The sequence below is a fragment of the Schistocerca nitens genome, chromosome 7, assembly GCF_023898315.1.
Source record: "Schistocerca nitens isolate TAMUIC-IGC-003100 chromosome 7, iqSchNite1.1, whole genome shotgun sequence".
In the NCBI taxonomy this organism is placed as follows: domain Eukaryota; kingdom Metazoa; phylum Arthropoda; class Insecta; order Orthoptera; family Acrididae; genus Schistocerca; species Schistocerca nitens.
Window position 1 is genome coordinate 117,121,306 of NC_064620.1, and position 22,318 is coordinate 117,143,623.

At 42.3% G+C, this 22,318-nt stretch overlaps 1 protein-coding gene across 1 annotated transcript in view; it reads left to right on the forward strand.

Moving 5' to 3' along the window:
* LOC126194975 (proteasome subunit beta type-5-like) overlaps nucleotides 1-22,318 on the forward strand; it is a 62,901-nt gene that overhangs the window by 39,116 nt on the left and 1,467 nt on the right. Inside the window, exon 4 of the mRNA XM_049933381.1 lies at nucleotides 21,160-21,364. Coding sequence (XP_049789338.1) covers nucleotides 21,160-21,364 — 205 coding nt within the window. The remainder of the gene's footprint in view (nucleotides 1-21,159; nucleotides 21,365-22,318) is intronic.

Genomic DNA, 22,318 nt, shown 5'->3' on the forward strand with positions numbered 1-22,318 from the left:
CAAAATTCCAATCAACACAACCTGGAACCACAACACCCTAATTCAGTAGTTAACCTTTCCTCCAAACCTCTCTCCCAATCCGAAACCTCTGTCCTATCCAAAGGCCTCACCTTCAGCCCCACTCCCAGATTCAACCAAACAGCCCTCGTCAAAGATTTACTGTCCTACACTAGTACTCTCTGCTGGAAATATCACTTTGCCACGAAGAAAAATGATCCTAATCCTACTCCTAATGATCCAACTCCCCAAGACACCATCCAAATTGAACCCTGCCTGGAACAGTTCTGTCCTCCGTCGCAGCGGGACCCACCTCCTCTTCCTCAAAATCACCCTCTCCAAACCTTCCAGGAATTTCTGACTTCCAGCCTTGCATCTCAATCCTTCTTAAAAAAACCTTGATCCTACTCCCAACATCACCATTGCTGAAGCCCAGGCTATCCGTGATCTGAAGGCTGACCGATCCATCGTAATTCTTCTGGCGGACAAGGGTTCCACGACCGTGGTACTTGATCGTCGGGAGTATGTGGCTGAGGGTCTGCGTCAGCTTTCAGACAACACCACATACAAAGTTTGCATAGGTAACCCCATTCCCGATGTCCAGGCGGAGCTTCAAGGAATCCTCAGAACCTTAGGCCCCCTACAAAACCTTTCACCTGACTCCATCAACCTCCTGACCCCACCGACACCCAGCACCCCTACCTTTTACCTTCTTCCTAAAATGCACAAACCCAATCATCCCGGCCGCCCCATTGTAGCTGGTTACCAAGCCCCCACAGAACGTATTTCTGCCTACATAGATAAACACCTTCAACCCATTACATGCAGTCTCCCATCCTTCATCAAAGACACCAACCACTTTCTCGAACGTCTGGAATCCTTACCCAATCTGTTACCCCCGGAAACCATCCTTGTAACCATTGATGCCACTTCCTCATACACAAATATTCCGCACGTCCAGGGCCTCGCTGCGATGGAGCACTTCCTTTCACGCCGATCACCTGCCACCCTACCTAAAACCTCTTTCCTCATCACCTTAGCCAGCTTCATCCTGACCCACAACATCTTCACTTTTGAAGGCCAGACATACCAACAATTAAAGGGAACAGCCATGGGTACCAGGATGGCCCCCTCGTACGCCAACCTATTCATGGGTCGCTTAAAGGAAACCTTGGTTACCCAGGCCTGCCAACCCAAAGTTTGGTTCAGATTTATTGATAACATCTTCATGATCTGGACTCACAGTGAAGAAGAACTTCAGAATTTCCTCTCCAACCTCAACTCCTTTGGTTCCATCAGATTCACCTGGTCCTACTCCAAATCCCATGCCACTTTCCTTGACGTTGACCTCCACCTGTCCAATGGCCAGCTTCACACGTCCGTCCACATCAAACCCACCAACAAGCAACAGTACCTGCATTATGACAGCTGCCACCCATTCCACATCAAACGGTCCCTTCCCTACAGCCTAGGTCTTCGTGGCAAACGAATCTGCTCCAGTCCGGAATCCCTGAACCATTACACCAACAACCTGACAACAGCTTTTGCATCTCGCAACTACCCTCCCGACCTGGTACAGAAGCAAATAACTAGAGCCACCTCCTCATCCCCTCGAACCCAGAATCCCCCACAGAAGAGCCACAAAAGTGCCCCACTTGTGACAGGATACTTTCCGGGACTGGACCAGACTCTGAATGTGGCTCTCCAGCAGGGATACGACTTCCTCAAATCCTGCCCTGAAATGAGATCCATCCTTCATGAAATCCTCCCCACTCCACGAAGAGTGTCTTTCCACCGTCCACCTAACCTTCGTAACCTGTTAGTTCATCCCTATTAAATCCCCAAACCACCTTCCCTACCATCTGGCTCCTATCCTTGTAACCGCCCCCGGTGTAAAACCTGCCCCATGCACCCTCCCACCACCACCTACTCCAGTCCTGTAACCCGGAAGGTGTACACAATCAAAGGCAGAGCCACATGTGAAATCACCCACGTGATTTACCAACTGGCCTGCCTACACTGTGATGCATTCTATGTGGGAATGACCAGCAACAAACTGTCCATTCGCATGAATGGATACAGGCAGACAGTGTTTATTGGTAATGAGGATCACCCTGTGGCTAAACATGCCTTGGTGCACGGCCAGCACATCTTGGCACAGTGTTACGCCGTCCGGGTTATCTGGATACTTGCCACCAACACCAACCTATCCGAACTCCGGAGATGGGAACTTGCTCTTCAATATATCCTCTCTTCCCGTTACCCACCAGGCCTCAATCTCCGCTAATTTCAAGTTGCCGCCACTCATACCTCACCTGTCATTCAACATCATCTTTGCCTCTGCACTTCCGCCTCGACTGACATCTCTGCCCAAACCCTTTGTCTTTAAATATGTCTGCTTGTGAGATGTCTGCTTGTGTCTGTATATGTGTGGATGAATATGTGTGTGTACGCGAGTGTATACCCGACCTTTTTTCCCCCTAAGGTAAGTCTTTCCGCTCCCGGGATTGGAATGACTCCTTACCCTCTCCCCTAAAACCCACATCCTTTCGTCTTTCCCTCTCCTTCCCTCTTTCCTGATTAGGCAACAGTTTGTTGCGAAAGCTTGAATTTTGTGTGTTTGTTTGTGTGACTATCGACCTGCCAGCGCTTTCGTTCGGTAAGTCACATCATCTTTGTTTTTAGATATATATTTCCCACGTGGAATGTTTCCCTCTATTATATTCATATCATTAATTTAAACCCAACAATTACATTTGTTATTGTCACTGTTGCAATTCGAAATCTTTTCTGTCGTCTTATTTTCTCTTTCTGTTTTTGCCAGTAGTTTCACTTTGTATTCACCTTCTCCTTTCTACCGTAATCTGCTATACAATTTTATCCCGCCTATATATACTCAATAATACGTAACCCACTTCCAAACCATAACAAAAAAATTTTTTTTTGCCGCTTTCAACACTACCGCCGCTATAAAATCCACCATTTCTAGTTCACAAACAGTTCCTTTCACCTTTTAAACAACCATTTCGGCTAGTTCTAATATCTTTCGCTTTATTTCCATTTCTGTTTTTCGCACATCACTGATAATTTTTATCCGCTTCCCACAGGTTTTAATGTCATTATTTCTTCTTCAGACAATTGTTAGCCTCATTTTCATAATCTGCCACCACAAAACCACTCCTTTTAATATATTACACGCAGTTTTTCGAAATTTTCCCGAATTTCTCCGTCCTTTAACGTGTTTTGGCGGCAACACAACCACCTAACCTTTGTGCACATCGTTGTCCAAGTCCAACATAGCCCAGCTGTAACCAACACCTTCTCGCCTTTTTTCACACCAGATCTCCAGTTACTTTCCAGTTCACCTTTATCTCTCCCCATATATTTTTATTTTCATTTCAGCCTCATTTTACACTTTCCACCTTCTAATACCATGTCACCCTCACAACACCCCCACAACGACCCCATTAAGTTTTATTTACATTCCCTCTGCAAACATGCCTTCGCCCTAGCCAGATTACGCTCCCATATTCTATTTTCTCAGGCTTGTCTGACATTTGGCATTACCCCCAAAGGCCTCACACTTAAAGTTCCCATCTCTGGCTGCAACCCCTCTTTCCATCAGTCCCTATACCAGTTCCAAAACGAACAATCCATTGCCCTCATCCACCTAATCCTTCACCTACACATCAACTCAGCCAATGAACACACCCGTCAACTCCTATCCTTAATAAAAGTCCATAATCTTTCCTCTCCCACATCCACACTGGCTGTTCAGAGCGTCCTACTACAGGCCAACCGTAAATTAGAACAGCATGCCATCCTCCACCTCAAAAAACTATCCAATCTCCTGGTTTCCCACCTCCGGAAAGGCAACTCACTCACCCTTCACAACCTTTCCAGCAAACCTCAACCTCCTCTCATTGCACACCAACCCAGTCTCTCCCATCTACTCAATCTCCCACTTCCAGCTCAACTCCCTCCAAAACCTCAAAATTCCAATCAACACAACCTGGAACCACAACACCCTAATTCAGTAGTTAACCTTTCCTCCAAACCTCTCTCCCGATCCGAAACCTCTGTCCTATCCAAAGGTCTCACCTTCAGCCCCACTCCCAGATTCAACCAAACAGCCCCCGTCAAAGATTTACTGTCCTACACTCATAGTCTCTGCTGGAAATATCACTTTGCCACGAAGAAAAATGATCCTAATCCTACTCCTAATGATCCAACTCCCCAAGACACCATCCAAATTGAACCCTGCCTGGAACAGTTCCGCCCTCCGTCACAGCGGGACCCACCTCCCCTTCCTCAAAATCACCCTCTCCAAACCTTCCAGGAATTTCTGACTTCCAGCCTTGCATCTCAATCCTTCTTAAAAAACCTTAATCCTACTCCCAACATCACCACTGCTGAAGCCCAGGCTATCCGTGATCTGAAGGCTGACCGATCCATCGTCATTCTTCCGGCGGACAAGGGTTCCACGACAGTGGTACTTGATCGTCGGGAGTATGTGGCTGAGGGACTGCGTCAGCTTTCAGACAACACCACATACAAAGTTTGCATAGGTAACCCCATTCCCGATGTCCAGGCGGAGCTTCAAGGAATCCTCAGAACCTTAGGCCCCCTGCAAAACCTTTCACCTGACCCCACGGACACCCCGCACCCCTACCTTCTACCTAAAATGCACAAACCTAATCATCCCGGCCGCCCCATTGTAGCTGGTTACCAAGCCTCCACAGAACGTATTTCTGCCTACGTAGATCAACACCTTCAACCCATTACATGCAGTCTCCCATCCTTCATCAAAGACACCAATCACTTTCTCGAACGCCTGGAATCCTTACCCAATCTGTTACCCCCGGAAACCATCCTTGTAACCATTGATGCCACTTCCTTATACACAAATATTCCGCACGTCCAGGGCCTCGCTGCGATGGAGCACTTCCTTTCACGCCGATCACCTGCCACCCTACCTAAAACCTCTTTCCTCATCACCTTAGCCAGCTTCATCCTGACCCACAACTTCTTCACTTTTGAAGGCCAGACATACCAACAATTAAAGGGAACAGCCATGGGTACCAGGATGGCCCCCTCGTACGCCAACCTATTCATGGGTCGCTTAGAGGAAGCCTTCTTTGTTACCCAGGTCTGCCAACCCGAAGTTTGGTACAGATTTATTGATGACATCTTCATGATCTGGACTCACAGTGAAGAACTCCAGAATTTCCTCTCCAACCTCAATTCCTTTGGTTCCATCAGATTCACCTGGTCCTACTCCAAATCCCATGCCACTTTCCTTGACGTTGACCTCCACCTGTCCAATGGCCAGCTTCACACGTCCGTCCACATCAAACCCACCAACAAGCAACAGTACCTGCATTATGACAGCTGCCACCCATTCCACATCAAACGGTCCCTTCCCTACAGCCTAGGTCTTCGTGGCAAACGAATCTGCTCCAGTCCAGAATCCCTGAACCATTACACCAACAACCTGACAACAGCTTTCGCATCTCGCAACTACCCTCCCGACCTGGTACAGAAGCAAATAACCAGAGCCACCTCCTCATCCCCTCGAACCCAGAATCCCCCACAGAAGAACCACAAAAGTGCCCCACTTGTGACAGGATACTTTCCGGGACTGGACCAGACTCTGAATGTGGCTCTCCAGCAAGGATACGACTTCCTCAAATCCTGCCCTGAAATGAGATCCATCCTTTATTTATTTATTTATTTATTTATTGTTCCGTGGGACCACATTAAGGAGAAGTCTCCATGGTCATGGAACGAGTCAATACATGAAATTATAACACGATTGTAGAAACAGATAAAATGAAATATAAGAAACATATTCAGGCGACACGTCGTTAGTTTAAATAAAGACAATCAAGAATGTAACACTGGAATTTGCTTAATTTTTTAGCTCTTCCATGAGCTCCTCGACAGAATAGGAGTGAGCCATGAGGAAACTCTTCAGTTTAGACTTAAAAGCGTTTGGGCTACTGCTAAGATTTATGAGTTCTTGTGGTAGCCCATTGAAAATGGATGCAGCAGAATACTGCACTCCTTTCTGCACAAGAGTAAAGGAAATGCATTCCACATGCAGATTTGATTTCTGCCTAGTATTAACTGAGTGAAAGCTGCTAACTCTTGGGAATAAGCTAATATTCCTAACAACAAACAACATTAAAGAAAATATGTACTGTGAGGGCAATGTCAAAATTCCCAGACTATTGAATAGAGGTCGACAAGAGGTTTTCGAACTTACACCACACATAGCTCGAACAGCCTGTTTTTGAGCCAAAAATACCCTTTTTGAATCAGAAGGATTACCCCAAAAAATAATACCATATGACATAAGCGTATGGAAATATGCGAAGTAGACTACTTTTCGTGTTGAAATGTCACTTATTTCAGATACTGTTCTAATGGTAAATAAAGCGGCATTTAGTTTCTGAACAAGATCCTGAACATGGGCTTTCCACAACAGCTTACTATCTATCCGTTGGCCTAGGAACTTGAACTGTTCCGTCTCGCTTATAACATGCCCATTCTGTCTGATTAAAATATGAGTTCTTGTTGAATTGTGAGCTAGAAACTGTAAAAACTGAGTCTTACTGTGATTTAGCATCAAATTATTTTCCACAAGCCACGAACTTATTTCATGAACTACATTATTTGATAATGTTTCAATATTACACACAAGATCCTTCACTACCAAGCTGGTGTCATCAGCAAACAGAAATATTTTTGATTCACCTGTAATACTAGAAGGCATATCATTTATACAAATAAGAAACAGCAGTGGCCCCATCACCCACCCTTGGGGAATGCCCCATTTAACAGTGCCCCATTGGGACTGAACATCATTACCACTCTCAGTATTGCGGAGAATTACCTTCTGCTTTCTGTTCTTAAAGTAAGAGGCGAACCAATTGTAAGCTACTCCCCTTACTCCATAATGTTCCAACTTCTGCAGTGTATTTAATCCGTCCAAAACCTCACAGAGAAAAGAGACTATAGCATGTTCAGTTGTTAAGCCATTTCTAAAACCAAACTGTACATTTGACAGCAAGTTATGTGAATTTAGATGCTACAGTAACCTTGTATATACATCCCTCTCGATAACTTTAGCAAACACCGATGGCATAGAAATAGGTCTATAATTGTCAACATTATCCCTGTCTCCCTTTTTATAAAGTGGCTTCACTACCGAGTACTTTAATCGGTCAGGAAACCGACCGCTCCTAAAGGAAAAGTTACAGATATGGCTAAGTATTGGGCTAACATACATGGAACAATACTTCAGTATTCTGCTACATACCCCGTCATATCCATGAGAGTTCTTGGTCTTTAGTGATTTAATTATTAACTCAATCTCCCCCTTGTCAGTATCATGGAGGAGCATTTCAGGTAACAGTCTCGGAACACTTTTTTTCTACGAGCGCTATATCATTCCCTGTTGGGACTAGGTTTCTATTTAGTTCACCTGCTATATTCAGAAAGTGATTATTAAATACTGTACATATATGCGACTTATCAGTAACACAGACATTCCCACTATGCACTGATTCTATATCCTCGACCTGTCTCTGCAGACCAGCCACTTCCTTTACGACTGACCATATGGTTTTAATTTTATCCTGAGACTTAGCTATTCTATCTGCATACTACATACTTTTTGCATTCCTAATAACTTTTTTAAGCACCTTACAATACTGTTTGTAATGGGCTACTGCATTTAGATTGTGACTGTTTCTAACGTTTTGATATAATTGCCACTTTGTTCTACAAGATATTCTTATCCCTTTAGTCAGCCACCAGGCTGCCTGTTTGTGCTAGTACCCTGTTTTGAACGTTCTAACGGAAAGCAACTTTCAAAGAGTACGAGAAAAGTCTTGCGGAAAGCATTATATTTATCGTCTGCTGTATCAGCACTATAAACATCTTGCCACTCTTGTTCCTTGATAAGGTTTACAAAAGTCTCTACAGCAACTGGATCAGCTTTCCTAAAAAGTTGGTAACTATATTTAACATGTGTTGCAGCACAAAAATCTTTTAGACTTAAAATTTGTGCATCATGATCTGAAAGGCCATTCACCTTTTTGCTAACAGAATGCCCTTCTAGTAATGACGAATGAACAAAAATATTGTCTATGGTTGTTCTACTGTTCCCTTGCACTCTCGTTGGAAAGAATACGGTTTGCATTAGATTATATGAGTTAAGGAGGTCTACCAGCATCCTTTTCCTTGCACAATCACTTATGCAATTTATATTGAAGTCACCACATATAACTAACTTTTTGTATTTCCTATAAAGTGAACCAAGAACCTCCTCTAGCTTTAGCAAAAATGTTGTGAAATCGGAGTCTGGGGATCTATAAATAACAACAGTAAGAAGTTAAGTTCCACTAAATTTAACCACACCTGCACAACATTCAGACACCTTTTCAGTGCAGTACTTTGAAACATCAATTGACTCAAATGGGATACCGTTTTTCACATACATGGCTACTCCCCCACACTGCAAAGAGCTCCTAGAAAAGCTGCCAGCCAACCTGTATCCTGGTAAAGGAAGCCTCTGAATTATCTCCTTATTTAAGAAGTGTTCAGATATACCAATAATTTCAGAGTCAACATCTATAAGCAGTTCACTAACTTTATCTCTAAAGCCTTGTATATTTTGATGAAATATACTAATTCCCTCATTAATCTGATACCTAAGCTTTGTCGAAAGTGGTTTCTTTGTTAGAGAGACTTCCCTTAAGCAGGAATACCTGTCAGCTGACTTCAATCTAAAAAAAAGTACAGCTCTAACACCCACAACTACCGGAATTTTCCCATGAGTGATCCCACCACCCCCACCTATGCTGTCACCTACAAGCTTTGCCAACCTCCCCTTTCCATACCTGTTGAGGTGCAGGCCATGTCTAGTGAAACCCGCCCTGCTGATAGACTCCACCGACACCACTGAAATGTGACTCATGCCTCTTGTCATCAGCGCACCCCCAAGTCTCATGTTATTACGCCTGACAGCTGTATTAAGATAAGGCCGATCGTGACGCTGAAACAGTTCCACAAAATGCACATTCGTGTTGCCAGTCTGAGTGGCTATCTTTTCCAGGTCACCATCTATGTCGTACTCCCCATCCCTATCAATACTATTACCAGCCCCACCCACAATCACTACCTGATCCTCTTTTGTAAAATCCCTACATAACCCCCCTATGTTAAGTCACCTGAGCCAATCCTTCATTAGGCTTCACAATGCTGGTGACCTGGTACTCACTCCCCAAAACTTCCTGCAACTGCTGGCCTACACCTCTACCATGAGAACTACCTAACAGCAGAACCTTCTTCTTTCTCTTAGACTTCGCAACTGTCCTAGCCACCATAACTGCTGAGGTCTGCTGCATACTTCCTACATCTACAGCTACTAGAGATTCCTCTCCACTAGACTCTGACAGTTGGTCATATCTATTACAAAAACCAATAGTAAAACTATCTGAAAATCTCCTTCTCCTAGCAGATCTCTTGCCAACAGCCAGCTCCCATTCCCCAACCCCCTTCTCCCTCCTCATCCTATCTAGCTCCTCCTGTGCATTTTTCAACTGCACCTGAAGGGCACAGATCTTACGCTCCTGCTCCTCTATCAACTTACTCTTGCTACATAACCTGCAGTTCCAGGAGAGGATCTCACCAGAATGCCTACTGGCTTCCCCACTGCATTCCCCCCAGTGAAAATACTTCGAACAAGTCTCACACCGCAATCCACTCACGAACCTACGGCAAAGCCCACACTTCTCACTCATGGTAAAATTTTACAGTTATTGAAACAAGAAAACAACTTTATCTTCATGAAATCCTCCCCACTCCACCAAGAGTGTCTTTCCGCCGTCCACCTAACCTTCGTAACCTCTTAATTCATCCCTATGAAATCCCCAAACCACCTTCCCTACCCTCTGGCTCCTACCCTTGTAACTGCCCCCGGTGTAAAACCTGTCCCATGCACCCTCCCACCACCACCACCACCACCACCACCACCACCTACTCCAGTCCTCTAACCCAGAAGGTGTACACGATCAAATGCAGAGCCACGTGTGAAAGCACCCACGTGATTTACAAACTGACCTGCCTACACTGTGAAGCTTTCTATGTGGGAATGGCCAGCAACAAACTGTCCATTTGCATGAATGGACACAGGCAGACAGTGTTTATTGGTAATGAGGATCACCCTGTGGCTAAACATGCCTTGGTGCACGGCCAGCACATCTTGGCACAGTGTTACACCGTCCAGGTTATCTGGATACTTCCCACTAACACCAACCTGTCAGAACTCCGGAGATGGGAACTTGCCCTTCAGTATTTCCTCTCTTCTCGTTATCCGCCAGGCCTCAACCTCCGCTAATTTCAAGTTGCCGCCACTTATACCTCACTTGTCTTTCAACAACATCTTTGCCTCTGTACTTCTGCCTCGACTGACATCTCTGCCCAAACTCTTTGCCTGTACAAATGTCTGCTTGTGTCTGTGTATGTGCGGTTGGATATGGGTGTGTGCGAGTGTATACCTGTCCTTTTTTCCCCCTAAGGTAAGTCTTTCCGCTCCTGGGATTGGAATGACTCCTTACCCTCTCCCTTAAAACCCACATCCTTTAGTCTTTCCCTCTCCTTCCCTCTTTCCTGATGAAACAACCGTTGGTTGCGAAAGATTGAATTTTGTGTGTATGTTTGTGTTTGTTTGTGTGTCTATTGACCTGCCAGCGCTTTCGTTTGGTAAGTCACATCATCTTTGTTTTTTTTTTATATATATATATATATAATTTTTTTCTTCGATATTTCAGCTTCCATAGTCATCTCTTCTTTAATATTCTTAGTTGACATCAACTGGAGGGCAGAGTTTTCTTCTGGCTACTTAACCCATTTCAAGAAGGGTTCCCCTTCTACTTGTTGCCCTGTTACCTCTAGTACTAACACTTTGGTGGCAATTTATTCAACACTAATTCTATCCACTTTGAAAGCTTAATCACACAGTAAGCTCAGAAAAAAATCTCACATCATGCATAACCCTTTCTGACAGGTTACTTTCAGGATGGTAGTGTGAATTCAAAATACGGTTTAAATTCTCCCGTGCTAAAAACTCTTGGAGGTTTGTGGATGTAAACTGGCTCCCTTTGTCCATTAAAAGGTTCGTAGGTTTACCAACTTGTTTAAAATTGTCATCTCATAGTTTTATTTGCTACGCTGTTGATTGTAGATTTTGTTATGGAGTACAGCATTACCGACTTTGACCAGCATTCTAAAATGACCAGGCTGTATCCCGTGCTTCCCTGGCCTTACAGCACTGAGCCAGAGAGATTCAATGCCACAAACTCCCAAATTTATCCTGGAATAATGGTATACAGCAATATGTGTACTCCTGAAGTATTTATTTTTACTTTTTGGCATATCTCACATGAGTGTAATATTTTTGTTACCTGTCGATTCACGTCTTTAAAGTAGTAGTACTTTTTCATATCCACGATACATTTCTTTGATCCAGAGTATACATACTCGAAGTATACATACCAAGTAATTAATTCTGTTACTGCTATTTTGTCTGATACTGACATGGGGAGACTGTGGCTGTGTACAATTAATGTAGGTTAATTCTTACAAAGAAGAAAACAGCAACCAGCCACTATTAATACTGCTATTTATTTAGGTAAATAGCGCAGTTACCGGTTTCGAACTGGCATGTTCATCATCAGACGGCTGTTCACATGATTTTCAAGATACACTATACATTATCGTCTGTTTTCGATTTTTATTCTTCCACTGTGGCGAAGTATTTTTGGTGTGGTGTTGCCCTACGGTAGGAAACAGTGTCAGAAGCACCCTATGTGAAAATAACTAACTTCCAAACGATGAAATACAGAGTAAATAAAAATGTGAGGTTAAGTGGTTATGGTACTTATGTCAAAAATTCCGCGCGATTTTGTTGCAAAGTTGCATAATTGTATTTTTCGAATATTCCAAAATATATCCAGCTGGATACATTTTGAAATATTCAAAAAATACAACTATGCAACTGACAGGAATCAAACCGGACCCACGTACACTAGATGCTATTAAACTTTGTCCAGAACCTTCAAACCGTGTAAGACTCACTGTGTGTCCCAAAAATTTCACCTATTCCTACCAAATTGTGATTTTGATAGTTTCATCGTAATTCCTTGTGATCATAGTCTGTTGAAAAATTCATTTAGCATTTGTAAGTGTGTTGTTCCATGTGGTAGATATAACTACAATGTCATAAACATAAATTAGAATCTTAAGTCATTGCCAAAAAAAAAAAAAAAACACTGAAATGTTCAGTCCGAAAGGTAATGCCTGAAATTCCTATGATCATCCTTTAAATAGGAAAGCTGTGTAACTTTCTATAGTCTTTATGAAGTTCTATTTGCCAATATCTGCCAGTGAGGCCCACTGTGCTGATGTATCTTGCCCCCCTGTAAATTTGGTTAGCATTTCTTCTGTTATAGGTGGTCTGTCTCTTTCAGGTTCAATTATTTTATTAACACCTCTTTCATTTAATATTGGGTCTCACACTTCCATTGAGTTTTTTTTTACTACAACTAAGGGTTTGTCATAGCAACTATGAGAAGATTCAATGATATTCCAATTAATCATTGTCAGTTTGCTTTTGGACTGCCATTTTCATAGAAACGGGTATTGGATATGGTCTTACCTAGAATGTATTGTGTGGCTTAATCTTTTGGATACAAACAGTCTTTTATAATTCCTGATCTCATTGAAAAAACATCTGACTACTTAATAAAGAAGCCATCTGCTCTTTCTCATATGCGTTGAGATTTACTGGCTTACCTACACTGTTAACTATGTCATCTTAATTTATCAGTAAGTGGTAATCTTGTAACTTTCTGTAATCATCATTAACTATGTTAGCTACTACAAATTTAAGATTCACCTCTCGAGTAGTGACTGGATCAAACTGTAATTTGATTGTTTTTGTGTCTTGTCCATATGGAAATTGTACTTTGCTCATTTGATAATCTAATGTGGCCTTGTGTTCTGTAAGCCAGTCTATTCATAGAACAATTGGACTGAGTGGATATACATTTGAGTATTCAGTGTTTGTGGTCACAGGGTTAAATACACCCTTTGACCACAAACATAGAGTTCTCAAATGTACATCCACTCAGTCCAGATGTACTCAACAATTCTTCACAAATTGATTTGCTTCTGGTTCCTGTCATGCCTGTGATTTTAACTCCTGTTACCGGCAATGTTGGAAACACATAACTTTGTTTTAAAAACTCATAGATCACTTCACAAATAGCACTACCAAAATATAGAAATATACTTACTGGTGTATGTCCAACTACTCTGTTAAGTTTTGGTCAAATATGTTGCTTGATAGGTTGTGTTCTTTCTTCCAATAGATTGTCTGTTAATGTGTTTCCATTGTCATATCTTATTAAACTAGCAGTATTATTGTTAAATACTGTACCTTGTTCCTTATTACCATTTCTGTGCCTGTGTCCTGCTCTGTTATCGTCTTAACCACTGGACTCTGTACACAATTCCCACTCCTCTGTTGTAACATTGTTTGTCATGTTGCATTGGTGAGGTTGTTGTTGTTCTTTGATTGCCACCTCTCTGATTCTCTCTCAGTGGTGTCTATCTGTTCTAAATATCCCAATAAATTATTAACATTGCTCAAATCTTTGCCCAAAAGTTTGTCCCTTACTCTCTATGTGAGGTGACTGAGAATTTCCTCTAGCAAATGTTCGTCTCTTAGGGGATTGTCTAAGTATTTAGTCTTATTAATGTGCCATTTAGTGAAATCCCTGTATCCTTTCCAAGAGTTATTATTGTATGGTTTTGAACATAATACTTCAAAGTATAAATTTTTCTGTGCGCCCGTTGCTCCGGTATTTTGATTTGAAAGCAGTTTTGAAATCTTATTGAGTTCTAAAGTTTTCCAGTTGTAGCATTCCCCTTTGTGTAGCGTCACCTGTCATACAGCTTACTATAAATCTTATTTTACTATAATCTGCCCACATTTTGGGTAGCATGCCTTTAAACAGTTTTGGAAATAAAACTGTGTATCTCTCCTGATGTTGTAAATTTCGAAAACTTGTGGTTCTTTACTTAATAAAGTATTGAAATCATCACAACTGTTACTTACCATCTTACTCGTCCTTAACAGATTTACAATCTCTTTTGTTAGTTATTGTCCCATAGTAATGATCTGTGGTACATCTGTATAGTCTGATCCACAAATTACGGCGGTTCACACATGTTGAAGTATGGGTGGGAATGGCATTGTTGATGGTTCCAAGAGACAGTTGTGGTTTGCGCATGTGCATGCTTTCTGCTTGAAGAAACCATATATCCTGCAAATTATGTCTCTCGCTTGCTTATGCAGAATTTCACTTACCACCATCAGCGATGACAACTCAAACAAATGAAATAGAAATTCACTAAACAACTTGCTATGATCACGTTTAATCCACCATTAGCTACAGGATTCAGAGCAGAGCAGTAAGAATGCTGCTGAATGCTCATTGGCTGTCGGAGTATGCATGACGTAGGTGCGCAGAACAAGCCTAAACTCGACTGCCATTGTTCTTGACTCCAAATGTAGTAGTACCTAAGTACTGGTCATTACTATTAATTGTTGACATCCTATCACCTGTGAGTGTGGTCATGGAAGATGTGGAATTATTCTCAAAAGGTTCCTTTGGTTTACTGTTCATTTCCTTAACTTGGATTTCTCATTCAACTTCTATCTTTTGCAGTCTTTGTTCTAATTCATTGGTGATAGATGATATTACATCAATTTTCTCATTTGTATACTTCCGTAAGCCATCTTTAGTATGCAGTAAATCTTCCTCTAAAATTCGAATTCTTTGTATTAAACTGCCCTGGTCAGATTGTAATCTATGTACAAGTTCCAGTTTTGCCCTCTATCTTGTCCTCTATGATACCTAGTCATTCCTCCAGCTCAACAGCATGACTGAATCATAAATCAGATTGTTTTTCCAACCTGTCCATTCTGCCATTAAGTCGAGAAGTGAAGTCATTTAGTTTCTTATCCGTGCTATCTAATCTGTTCTCAGTTTTTGTAAAATTGTCTATTTCTATAAATCTTTTATTCATTAACACAAACTGCTATAATACCAATTGCATAAGTATTTATATGGTGAGACTGTTCTCTTAAAACCTTGTTACATTATATGTTTACAGTTATATTCAGAAAATTTTATTACATTCCTGTTTTGAAATTTTTGTGTTGTATTTTACACAAACTTCTTTCCATTCAAGAAAAAATTACTGAATCAAAACCATTGCACTTCACACTGTAACTGAAAATTCACTCACTGAGTTTGTCGCATCAGAAGCATTTGTATCTCATTGATTTTGTTGTTGGTTGCTGCTGCTGCTGTTGCCATCACGCAGTGCAGATGTTGTCAGCTGCTGCTATCATTGTGTAATCTGGATATGGTCATCGGCTGCTAAACTCATTAGTTGATTACAATAAACTAGGCTTGTAATGTCCAAAATATTAGGTAGCACAAAATATTTATATCTGGACATCATAGCCTGTGAACCAGCCATGTAATTCTCATTTTGCTTGTATGAATGTTAGACATTTATTTGCTTAGCAGCTCATTATTCAACATGTTGCTAAGTTATATTTCTTTATTCTCTCGCTAAAGCCTTCTTACAAATTAAAACTGGTTAGCATACTTTTTAAGGACGGTAGTATAACTATTGTAATGTTGTGATCACTGTGCAACAGATTTGTTTTAAATTGTGCACCCTTGGGTAGATTATAGTTCCCCAACACTACTCATAATTATATAGCATGAATTTTTCATTTTGTAATAATTAGTCCTTTTTTGTTCTTGATATTGTCCATCGTCTTATTACCACTGGTTGAAGAATTTCAAACTCAGAATTGACTCTTCTGGCAGCATTCTATGTGCGCTTTTAGAATGACCGTAACCTGTACCACATTTTTTTGACACTTTTTATGACACAGACTCAGTTTCTTGTGACAGTATTCTTCACTGAATGGTCACCACTTGTGAGGGTCTTAAGACTATTTTGCGTATTCAGTGGAGCAAATGTTGACTGACTCCTTTTCTGTTTTATGTCGCATTACTTTAGTAAAGGAGTCATAACAGTCCTCAAATACAGAATACCAATTTATTAATTCTTCATAAACGTAGATGAATACTGACAAGTGAGACTGACCAATCTCACTCTAACACCAAAACAATTGAATTTCTGGTTGACATTTTTGTTTGCTCTATGTCCCGGTCTTCGATATTCCTTGGGAGCTGCAGACAGCCTGGGCTCTCTTTGCTGCTACTTGCAGTAACGTCACAGGCAGCTCGACTGGTCTCGGTGCTGCAAATTGATTGAAAGGAGACCTCAAAAAATAATACAGCAACCACAGACTATGAAAATGAAACAATTCTAAAAATGAAATAAAGATAATTATTTCCTGAACTAGGAACACTCTAATTATCAACTCGTACTTGTTCATTTATTTGAAGCAGTATGTCATGGATATAAAATCAAAATATGTCAGGGAGACTTAGTACCTTATGGCTGGTGGTTGGTAGGTTTGATATGCACGGAGAAACTGATATGGCCATCTTTGTGGTGGAAGTCAACATTGAGGAAGCTGAGTTGAGGAGGACCAGGTGAAATGAATGGGGGAGAAGGTGTTGAGGTTCTGGAGGAATGTGGATAGGAGATATCCTCACTGTCAATTCAGATCACAAGATGTCATCAGTGAATCTAAGGCAGTTTAGGGGTTTGTGATTCTGGGTGTTTATAAAGAATTCCTCTAGATGGCCCATAAATAGGTTGGCATAGGATGGTGCCATGGGGTGGACATAGCTGTACCCTGGATTTGTTTATAGGTGATGCCTTCAAAGGAGAAGTAATGGAAGTTGAGGATATAGTTTGTCATAGTGACTAGGAAGGAGGTTGTGAGTTTGGAATCTGTTGGGTGTTGAGAAAGGTGGTGTTCAGTAGTGGCAAGGCCATGGGTATTAGGGATGTTAGTGTACAGGGAGGTGGCATCAGTAGTGACGAGCAGGGCACCGTGTAGTAAAGGGGCGGGAACTGTGGAGAGTTGGTGGAGGAAATGGTTGGTATCTTTTATACAGCAAGTTAGGTTCTGGGTAATAGGTTGAAGGTGTTAGTCTAAGAGAGCAGACAGTCACTGTGAGGGCACTGTAACTGGCCACAATGGGCCGTCCTGGTTGGTTGGGTTTTGTGGGCTTAAGGAAGCATGTAGAAGGTAGGAGACCATGGACTAGTCAGGGTGAGGAGAGGGGTGGACTCCAGGAGAGGTTCTGGGATGGGCCTCAGAATTAGTGCATGGATTGGAGAGCCTGCTGGATTTCTGGAATGGTGTCACTGTGGCAGGATGTGTAGGTAGATGAATCTGACAGCTGGCAGAGTTCTTTTGCCAGATAATCCTTGCAGTTCAGACCAGTAGTGGTGGTGCCTTTATCAGCAGATAGAATTGGAAAGGTCAGGATAAATTTTTAGATAAAAAAAACACCTTCAGCCTATTACCTGCATCGTACCAACCTAATATAAAAGATACCAACCATTCCCTCCGCCGACACTCCACAGTTCCTCTTCCTTGACCACATTGTGCCCTGCTCATCACTCTTGATGCCATCTCCTTTTACGTTGACATTCCTAATGCCAGTGGCCTTGCTGATATTGAACAGTGCCTTTCCCAAAGCCCAACAGATCCCCATGACTAATTTATATCCTCATCCACAATTACTTCTCCTTTGAAGACATCACCTACAAACAAATTCATAGTACAGCTATGGGCACCTGCATATAATAAAATATAATAAATATAGTAAAAAATATTTTAACCATATGGTCCTTTCGTACTAATATGGATTAATAGTCTTGGGATAGAAACCGACCTGGCTCACGCCGGTCTGAACTCAGATCATGTAAGAATTTAAAGGTCGAACAGACCTAATCACTGGGCTCCTGCACCCAAAATTTTTCTTAATCCAACATCGATGTCGCAATCTGCTTTGTCGATATGAGCTCTCAAAAACAATTGCGCTGTTATCCCTAAGGTAACTTAATCTTATGATCATAAATTATGGATCAAAACAACAAACATAAATCAATGATATAATAATGAAGAGTTTATTTATTCTTCATGTCACCCCAACAAAACATCATCATTAAATATAGAAAGACAAACAAAAAACTATATAAAAGTAAAATGTTAAGCTCTATAGGATCTTCTCGTCCTAAAGAAGAATTTAAGCCTTTTGACTCAAAAGTTAAATTCAAAAATTTATAAAGAGACAGTTGATTTCTCGCCAAGCCATTCATTCCAGCCACTAATTGAGAGACTAATGATTATGCTACCTTTGCACGGTCAAAATACCGCGGCTCCCATGCCAACCTGTCCATGGGCCATCTAGAGGAATCCCTTCTAACCTACCAGAGTCCCAAACCCCTCACCTGGTTCAAATTCATTGACATTTTCATGATCTGAATAGAGTGTGAGGACACCGTATCCACATTCCTCCAGAACCTCAACACTTTCTCCCCCATTCACTTCACCTGGTCCTCCTCAACCAAGAAGGCCAGCTTCCTCGATGCTGACTTCCATCTCAAAAAAGCTGCATCATTACCTCTGTCCTTATCAAATCTACCAGCCAGTAGTAATACCCTCACTTCAACAGCTTTCACTCAGTTCATACCAAGAAATTGCTTCCATACAGCCCAGCCCCCCGTGACTGTCGCACCTGCAGGGACGAGCAATCCCTCTCAAAATATACAAAAGGTCTCACATAGGCCTTCAGACTGTAATTTCCCTCCCAACATTGTACAAAAAGAGATCTCCCGTGCCTTATCCCGCCATTAACCTGCCACCTCCCAAAGTCCCACGGTGCGGCCACAGAGGAGTATGCCCCCTTGTGACTCACTCCACCTGTTATTGGAGCAACTGAATTACATTCTCCACCAGGGTTTCGACTACTCTCTAGCCCTGAAATGAACGAGGAATGTCCTACACACCATTGCCCCACCCCTCCAGAGTGGCAGTTCACCACCCACCGAACCTACACAATACCCTCGCCCATTACTACACAACCCCTACTCGCAACTCCTTGCCTCGTGGCTCATATTCCTGTAATAGACTTAGATGTAAGATCTGTCCCGTACAACCTTGCTCCACCATCACCTACACAAGAATCACCTATCCCCCAAAGGCAGGGCTACCTGTGTAACCAGTTATGTGATCTACAAGCTGAGCTGCAACCACTGTGCTGCATTCTGCTTGGAGCATGACCACCAACAAGCTGTCTGTCCTCATGAATGGCCACTGACAAATTGTGGCGAAAAAATAGCTGGACCATCCAGTTACTCAGCACACTGCCCAAGACGATGTTCTTAATTTCGATGACTGCATTACAGCCTGTGCCACCAGGATCCTTCATTGTCCTTCACCCAATTATCCATGTCCCTATTCCTATGGGTAGATCACCGAGCGAGGTGGCGCAGTGGTTAGCACACTGGACTCGCATTCGGAAGGACGACGGTTCAATCCCGTCTCCAGCCATCCTGATTTAGGTTTTCCGTGATTTCCCTAACTCGTTTCAGGCAAATGCCGGGATGGTTCCTTTGAAAGGGCACGGCCGATTTCCTTCCCAATCCTTCCCTAACCCGAGCTTGCGCTCCGTCTCTCATGACCTCGTTGTCGACGGGACGTTAAACACTAACCACCACCTATGGGTAGATCACATAACTAATGAGGAGGTACTGAATAGGATTGGGGAGAAGAGGAGTTTGTGGCAAAACTTGACCAGAAGAAGGGATCGGTTGGTAGGACATGTTCTGAGGCATCAAGGGATCACCAATTTAGTATTGGAGGGCAGCATGGAGGGTAAAAATCGTAGGGGGAGACCAAGAGATGAATACACTAAGCAGATTCAGAAGGATGTAGGTTGCAGTAGGTACTGGGAGATGAAGAAGCTTGCACAGGATAGAGTAGCATGGAGAGCTGCATCAAACCAGTCTCAGGACTGAAGACCACAACAACAACAACAACAACATCTTTCCCAGTCCAGCACTAGACAGCCCTCTGTTCCAGCTACACACCCACGGTCTTTTCCATTGGGAAACGCTTGCCCTCTGTCTAACCTCCAGACTGCACCTTGCTATTCTACCCTCTGCCCACTTCACCCTGTATGCTCTCAATAACAACACTTTACCATCGCTGCTACCCTTCCCCCTCCCTACCCCAGCCTCCTCGCTCAAATGCTGCTGATTGCAATCTGTCCTTGGCAGCCAGGATCTGTGGTCAGGTGTGTCAGCTGGGTTTGCGTAGGGTATGTGCATGCATGCGTGTGCGCTTGTGCGTGTTTAGTTCAGATAAAGGCCTGTTTGGCTGAAAGCTTTCTTTGACAGTCTTCTTGTGCTTATCTGCCAATCAGCATCTTTACTGTATGCTGAGTAGCAACTATCCTTTTCATAATATAGTCATTTTTCCATCCTGGATTTTACGTTGTTTAATATTACTTTTCTATGCATTATTAAGTATTTTGTATTGCTCTTCTGTTATTTTCACTTCTTTTAAAATAGGGTGCCTGAATCCCTTTCACACCAGTAACCACAAGTATTTTGCTGTGTGTGATTGTGCCCCCCCCCCCCCCTCCCCCATATATTATCTGCAAGAAGCTCAACCAACCCATCTTTACGCCTCCTATTAAGGTGTAGGCCATGTCTAGTATATTCCCATCTCCCTTATCACGATAAGCTTACAATCCAGGTTCAGGTCCGAGTCCGGCACATGACACTTCATGTAATACCTATGTACCTATTACAATTAATTTGAATTTCAAGAATGAATATTGGAAACTGTAGTTAGTCATCAAATGCAAATATAAATTAAATATTCACTGACCAAAAATGGATGTGAAAGTATCTGCATTTGCTCCACTGGTAAGTAAGAATATTTAAAACACTGTTTAGTAACTGGTTGCTGTAAACTCTTCCTCAGAAATATATTTAATAGTCATGGCATGCAACATCCAGTGTGGTGAAAAAAGGTAAATATACATTCCTTGGATATGCATTTGACAGGGACCAGGACTCTACTATGTGGACAATGAAGGCACGAGAACAAAAGGAAAAGTTTTTTCGGTTGGTTCTGGCTCGGTGTATGCCTTTGGTGTTTTGGATGCTGGATATAACTGGGATTTATCTGATGAAGAAGCATACGATCTAGGTCGACGTGCAATTTACCATGCAACTCACAGGGATGCTTACAGTGGGGGCATTGTAAGAGGTAAGTTTTTACGAACAGGGGACTATACTGTTTCTGTGATACAGGTAGTATTACAGTGGTGAAGTGGTGATCAGCAGCTTTAAAAATTATTGTTTTCTATTGTTTCTTCTCATGGGGGCTTCGGTGTTTGGGAGTCATGGACTGGCATTTTCATGCATGTCATGTATATCAATGACAGCAATACTGTTGCTATGTAATTGTAAATCAGCTGATTGAGAGGTGATACTTGTCTTTTAACTCGTCTTACTCCCATCACTGTAGACACATAAGATACACTATGTGATCAAAATTATTCGGACATGTGGCTGAAAATTACTTAAAAGTTCGTAGCACCCTCCATGAGTAATGTTGGAAATAAATATGGTGTTTGCCCACCCTTAGCCTTGACGACAGCTTCCACTCTCACAGGCATACATTCAATCAGGTGTTGGAAGGTTTCTTGGGACTGCCAGCCCATTCTTCAGAGTGCTTCACTGAGGAGAGGTATTGATGTCAGTTGGTGAGGCCTCGCACGAAGTTGGTGTTGAAACACATCTCAAAGGTGTTGCATAGGATTCAGGTCAGCACTCTGTGCAGGCCAATCCATTACAGGGATGTTATTTGCATGTAACTATTCCACCACAGACTGTCATTATGAACAGATGCTCAATCGTGTTGAAAGATACAATCGCCATCCCCGAATTGCTCTTCAACAGTGGGAAGCAAGAAGGTGCTTAAAACATTAATGTAGGCCTGTGCTGTGATAGTACCATGCAGCACAACAAGGGTTGCAAGCCCCCTCCATGAAAAACATGATCACACCATAACACCTTCACCTCTAAATTTTACTGTAGGCACTAAACACACTGGCAGATGATGTTCAACGGGCATTTGCCATACCCACACCCTGCCATTGGATCACCACTTTGTGTACCGTGGTTTGTCACTCCATACAACATTTTTCCACTGTTCAGT